The following is a 6,837-nucleotide window of genomic DNA, read 5'->3' as shown; positions in this document are numbered from 1 at the left end:
ATGAACTCTGTCATGTGAATTGCTGTGGTCATGTTTCCGTGACAGTATAGATGTGAAACTGTCTTCCGGTTTTTATTTGGAGCCGATTGACCCCGGAAAACCGGAGATATGATCATTTACATTAGATCAGAGAAAAGCGCTAAAGCGTTAAATCATTTAAATGTGGTAATAGAGACAAATATCAAAAGTACCAAAAAATGGCCAAAACAGGTCAGGGCTGTAAGGGTTATTTAGCTCAATATTTAGTTAGCAGAAATCAATACAATACTGCGCAACAGCCAGTTAATATTTGATCCCCAAGACTAGAATTGCATTTTGCATCCAATCACTTAGTTTTTGAGTTTAGACAAGGAGCTCAACCACACTAACTGAGTTTGAACCCTTCTTTTCTCTGAATAATGGCTGAAGCAGACTTGTACTTTGAGTACAAAGGAATTTATTTTACAAGTTTTTATCACTCACCTGAGAGCCTGAAATATCTTCAGGAGTTCTCCTTTCGACCAAATGACATCTTCATTGTAACGTACCCCAAGTCAGGTAAAGTCAAGTATTCATTCTTACTTTTGATAAAAGAAATCAATTCTTGCTTTGCATTAGCAATAGGATATTCATAGCGTACATTTGTGTCTAAAGTAGATAAACCTTGTCCTGTTGATATTATTATTATTATTATCATTATTATTATTATACTTCTCACTATTCTTCTTTTCATTTGATTTACATGTCTTCAGAAAAATCTGGGGAGTTGAGAAGATAAACTAATAAATGTTTGAGTTGAAGTCTGATTAATGAAAGGTTCTGTTCTTGTCTCAGGTACAACTTGGTCACAAGAGATTGTCTCTCAGATAATGAGTGGAGGAGATTCACCAAATGCTGAGACTCTTCCATATCAGGACCGTACTCCTTGGATAGAAGCTACCCGACTGGCTGATCTACATTTTGAAAACAGACCATCACCACGAATTTTCACTACACATTTGCCATATAACATGATGCCTCCATCCTTCCACAAAGTTAAACCAAAGGTATATTTGCCCTACAGTTTGAATTTATAACTACTGCTTTTTGCCACTGCTGCAAATTTTATGTTTGGCCTCTTAAAAATGCAGAATTTAGATGCTGCGGTTATGAGGTAGGGACCAACTATTCTGTGTGCAGTTATAAAGTTAAGGAGTTACTACATACATGTCTTCTTCTTTTTCTTTCGGCTTTTCCATTCAGTGGTTGCCACAGCGAACCAGTTGCCTCCATCTAACCCTGTCTTCTGAATCTTCTTCTCTCACATCAACTACCTTCATGTCCTCTTTCACTACATCCATAAACCTCCTCTTTGGTCTTCCTCTAGGCCTCCTGCCTGGCAGTTCAAAACTCAGCATCCTTCTACAAATATATTCACTATCTCTCCTCTGGACATGTCCAAACCATCTCAGTCTGGCCTCTCTGACTTTATCTCCAAAACCTCTAACATGTAGTCTCACTCTTCCACTTGGGTCCCTCTCATTCACGCACATGTACTCTTTCTTACTGAGGCTAACCTTCATTCCTCTCCTTTCCAGGACAAACCTCCACCTCTCTAGCTTCTCCTCCACCTTTTCCCTGCTCTCACTGCAGATCACAATGTCATCTACAAACATCATAGTCCATGGGGATTTCTGACTAACCTTATCTGTCAGCCTGTCCACCACCATAGCAAACAAGAAGGGGCTCAGAGCTGATCCCTGATGCAGTCCCACCTCCACCTTGAACTCCTCCGTCACATCTACAGCACACCTCACCACTGTCTTACAGTCCTCATAATTGTCCTGCACCACTCTAACATACTTCTCTGCCACTCCAGACTTCCTCATACAATACCACAGTTCCTCTCTGGGCACCCTGTCATAAGTTTTCTCCAGATCTACAAAAACACAATGCAGCTCCCTCTGGCCTTCTCTGTACTTCTCTATCAACATCCTCAAAGCAAATACTGCATCTGTAGTACTCATTTTGGCATGAAACCATACTGCTGTTCACAAATGCTCAATTCTGCCCTTAGTCTAGCTTCAACTACTCTTTCATTTAACTTCATTGTATGGCTCATCAGCTTTATTCCTCTGTAGTTGCCACATCTGCACATCTCCCTTGTTCTTAAAAATGGGCACCAGCACACTTCTCCTCCATTCCTCAGGCATCTTCTCACTATCTAAGATCCTGTTGAACAGCTCAGTCAGAAACTCTACTGCCACCTCTCCTAGACACTTCCAAACCTCAACAGGTATATCAACAAGACCAACTGCCTTTCCACTCTTCAGTACCATCCTCACTTCATACTGACAAATCTTTGCTACGTCCTAGTCCACAGCAGTCACCTCTTCTCGTCTTTGTTCTCTCTTATTTTCCATGTTCATCAGCTCTTCAAAGTACTCTTTCCATCTTCCAATCACACTACTGGCACCTGTCAATAGACTTCCATCCCTATCCTATCACCCTAATCTGCTACACGTCCTTCCCATCTCTATCTCTCTGTCTTGCCAACCTGCATAGATCAGTCTCTCCCTCCTTACTGTCCAACCTAGCATACAAGTCATCATAAGCCCCTTGTTTGGCTTTTGCTACCTCTACTTTCACATTATGCTGCATCTTCTGTCTACTCTCCTCAGTCCTCTCAGTGCCCCACTTCTTCTTAGCTAACCTCTGTCTCCGTATACACTCCTGTACCTCCTCATTCCACCACCAAGTCTCCTTATCTACTTTCCTTTCAGATGACACACCGAGTACTCTCCTACCTGTCTCCCTGATCACATTAGCTGTAGTTGTCCAGTCATCTGGAAGCACCTCCTCACCACCCAGAGCCTGTCTTAACTCCTTCCTAAAAAAAAGTCATGCAACACATCCCTTTTCAGCTTCCACCATTTCGTCCTTTGCTCTGCCTTTGTCCTCTTCATCTTCTTCATCACCAGAGTCATCCCACACACCACCATCCTATGCTGTTTGGCTACACTATCGCCTACCACTACTTAGCAGTCACTGATTTCCTTCAGATTACACCGTCTACACAAGATGTAGTCTACCTGTGTGCTCCTACCTCCACTCTTACACCATGATAGAACAACTTGAACCCTGCTCCTAAACTTCTAGCTTTGCTACCTTTCCACCTGGTCTCCTGGAAACACAGTATATCTACCTTTCTCTTCTGCATCATGTCAACCAACTGTATACCTTTTCCTGTCTTAGTTCCAACATTCAACGTCCCTACTCTCAGTCCTGTACTCTTGGTCTTCCTCTTCTATCTCTTCCTACGAACACACTTTCCTCCTCTCCTTCTTTGACCAACAGTAGTCCAATATCCACCAGTACCCTGCAGGTCAACAACACCGATGGCGGTCGTTGTTAACCCAGGCCTCGACCGAGCCGGTATGGAAGTCATAGGTTTGATACGCATGTTTGATTTGGCAAAAGTTTTACGCCGGATGCCCTTCCTGACGCAACCCTCTGCATTTATCCGGGCTTGGGACCGGTACAATAAGACATTGGCTTGTGTCTTGCGTTGAACATTCTGGCCATATTGCATTTGAATATGTAAGTCTGGACACACCTAACCAGGAGGACTGCAAATCAGTTTCTAAACATATGTTTAATGAAGCTGTTGAAGTATAGATTTTTTCATATTGATTAAAAACTTGTTTATTTACAGTATCTGAGTTAGCTCAAAAGGAAAAGTGATGTACTGAACTATTTTACTGTGTGCAGCTATAGAGTTAGAACTACTACATGCATGTGATCTCTATCCGCTGAACAGATTTGAGAGCTAAGTTTGTGCTCTTTAAAAGTTCACTAAGAGTTAAAAGAAATATTTATCCTTTTTTTTATATTAACTTCACAATGATCTTATCATTTCAGGCTATCTATGTCATGAGAAACCCCAAAGATGTGATGATATCAGCCTTTCACTATTTTTGGAAACGCCCCATTTATGCGGACCCGGGTACTCTGACTGAGTTTTACCTTAAGTTCCTTGATGGAAGTAAAAGTAAATGGCACTTCCCTGAACTAGCACTGGATGGAGTCACAGATCTAATGATCACATTTGACATGTTTATGGAGTGCTTGTGATTTTTCATTTTTTTAGTGCCATATGGCTCGTGGTTTGATCATGTGAAGAGCTGGCTGAATGCTGAAGATAAAGAGCGCATCACATACTTGAACTATGAAGACATGGTGCAGGTGAGATTTTCAACACTGCTTGTATAATTTTTGTAATCAAGATTTAACCAATGCCAGCTTGTAGTTGTTCAAAAATGTCTAGAGTCGAAAGTTCCATCCCTACACCAATGAAAAATCATACTGTTACACTATGATAAACTGCATCCTCTCTGTCACTGGTGGTAGCAACTATTTCACTAACATTGACTACTTAATATCATTGTCCAGACTTTATTTATTATATTTCAGTGCTTTCAAAGTATCAGATGACAGATCAAGGTATTAAAGAACGGACTGTTTACTCACTGACATGAATTTTTGACCACAACACTGGCAACTTCAACAGTTGAAAGTCTAGCATCGTTATATGGAGTCTGAACACCATCAGAGCCTTTTTTCTCATTGCTAAAAAGTCACAAAAATAAACATACTTTTGGACTCACTCCAGGAATATGAAATGGTGTGGTTTCTTTTTGCTGCAGAATCTGGAGAATTCTGTGGCCAGAACTGCTCAGTTCTTGGACAAATCCTTGGATACTGAGGTGATAAAGAAGATAGCAGAAAAATGTCTGTTCAAGAACATGAGAAACAAAGTGCCAAACGATTCTACAGATCCGATCAAATCCGATGATGAAAGACTATCTGAACTTTTCAGGAAAGGTGACCAACATCACAATACGTACAGTACTACAGTATTTCACTCTTATTATCACTGTTAATCCATCAGGAAAAGATCAACACACCACACAAGCTGAGGACAGCATGGTGATGCAGAGTCTTTGCTTAACAGGGAGTGACAGGTCATAATGGAGAGACACCCACTGTTACAACAAACAAGGACATCTCTAAATACTGCAGGGACAGGCAGACAGAAATCAGGAGGGTTAAAATGGAACTCGTGGTTAAGGACAGAATTCTGGAGCTTGTGCTGGGACTCAGGCAAGGTCTGCAGGACAGCAAGGTTGGCAATGTGAAACAGCCAGACTAGGGCTGGAGAGTCCCCTATAAGAGAGAGCAAAGAACGGTCTAGCAGAGAGTGAGTAGAGAGCAAAAATCCACTCTGATGAAAGGAAGTGGGTGTAGTCATGCTGATGAGGGGGCAGGCTGGTTGAGAGATGGTGGAGTTATACCGATGAGGTGGCAGGCTGAGTGGGGCAGGTGGGTGGAGTTATGCTGATGAAGTGGCAGGCTGAGGTCCCGTCCACACAATCCCAGAACTTTTTGAAAACACAACTTTTTTGTTGCGTTTACGCCTTCCGTCCACACGACAGATATCAGGAACGAAAGGTCGTGTCCCTGGGATCAAAACTGCTGTAACAGCTCCACGTCGAAGATGCGTTGATAAACATGCTTTGCACTTAAATATTTGTTTTTCTGTTTATTTTTTTATGTGTCATAAAGTTTATGTATGTATTTATTCATTCACGTTCCTCGCCAAAGACGGCGACGCCAGTTCTGGGTCAGACCGGGATGTGCTGCCTGCTGGTGGGAGAAATCTGTGATGAAGGTCATCCTACAGGAGGAACGTGTTGATCAACGCACTGATGCGTTTATGTGTGGATGGAGATTTTCTTGAAAACGCTGTCGTGTGGACGCAAATCATTTTCGATGCCAGGTAAAAAAAGTTGTTTTCAAAAAGTTCCGGCATTGTGTGGACGGGGCCTGAGTGCGATAGGTGGGTGCAGTTATGCTGATGAGGTGGCAGGCTGAGTGAGACAGGTGGGTGGAGTTATTCGACGAGGGGTGTTGCTGTCATTGTGCATTCACAACAAAATTGTTACTGTCTTGCTCTCACATAGGCTAAAAGAACATATTAAAACTTTAAAAATCCAACAATGCTGTACAAAGAGTTTATACAATGCAGCAAATTACGTAGAATTGTTAAAAAAGAAATCAACCTCATTGTCGTTCATGTTGTGTTTCAGGAATAGTTGGAGACTGGAAGAATCATCTATCAGTGGAAGAAGCAAAGTACTTTGATGCAGTTTGCAAAGAAAAAATGAGAGATGTCAAATGCAAATGGAATTAATATAAATTCACTTTAATGTTTATTCAAGTGTTGAATCAAGGGGGCAAAGTTTCCAGAGATTTTATGAAATTTATTGAGAAATAGACTAATGATTTGTTTTAAGTTAGCTTATCTTTTGCTCCCTCAATGCCTGATGCTCTTACCAGACACATACAGTTGAATTTCATAGGTCTTAAAATTTTGATCAGGCTCTTGCAATGTGGTCTCAAATAGATGAGCTGCTGTACCTGCAGATCACTGATCTTAAACCTGGCGCTGCTTTCCTTGGATTAATATATTGACTCAATCATGCACTCATTTCAGAGTAGAGTAGAGTATAACTTTATTTATCCCTTAAGGAGGTTCCATCAGGGAAATGAATTTCTCTGTCGCACAGAGAACAGTCAGTACACAAAACACAGAAAAATCACACAGAAAGCACCAGCACATAGAAAGTAGTAAAACACCAAATATAAAGATTAATAAAGAGATTAATAAAAACCCCATCAAGAATATACAAATAGAAAATCATAAATACGCATAGAAATAAAAATAAATAAATAAACAGGCCTCATTTAGCATGGGTAGAGTGAAATGTCTATAGTGTTGGCATTGTTTTTGCTGTATTGTTTGTGTCATCCCTCAGC

General features: G+C 41.1%; 1 protein-coding gene across 1 annotated transcript; it reads left to right on the top strand.

Annotated features, from left to right (window-relative positions):
* The first annotated feature begins 398 nt into the window (after window positions 1–398).
* LOC137588765 (sulfotransferase 2B1-like) lies at window positions 399–6,211 on the top strand. Its single transcript, XM_068306034.1, has 6 exons — window positions 399–537; window positions 814–1,025; window positions 3,880–4,009; window positions 4,109–4,203; window positions 4,665–4,842; window positions 6,108–6,211. Exons 1-6 carry the CDS (start codon window positions 399–401, stop codon window positions 6,209–6,211), a joined length of 858 nt encoding a protein of 285 aa, XP_068162135.1.
* The last annotated feature ends 626 nt before the right edge of the window (window positions 6,212–6,837 follow it).

Source organism: Antennarius striatus, chromosome 21 (assembly GCF_040054535.1).
Source record: "Antennarius striatus isolate MH-2024 chromosome 21, ASM4005453v1, whole genome shotgun sequence".
In the NCBI taxonomy this organism is placed as follows: Eukaryota; Metazoa; Chordata; class Actinopteri; order Lophiiformes; family Antennariidae; genus Antennarius; species Antennarius striatus.
The sequence above is the reverse complement of the archived record's forward strand: the minus strand, read 5'-3'. Positions and strand labels throughout refer to the sequence as shown.

Excerpts from the sequence above, each read along its gene's own strand:
- LOC137588765 (XM_068306034.1), top strand. The coding sequence starts at position 399 with ATGGCTGAAGCAGACTTGTACTTTGAGTACAAAGGAATTTATTTTACA. Across the intron at positions 538-813 it reads TGTAACGTACCCCAAGTCAG|GTACAACTTGGTCACAAGAG; the intron begins GTAAAGTCAAGT and ends TTCTTGTCTCAG. Across the intron at positions 4,843-6,107 it reads ATCTGAACTTTTCAGGAAAG|GAATAGTTGGAGACTGGAAG; the intron begins GTGACCAACATC and ends GTTGTGTTTCAG.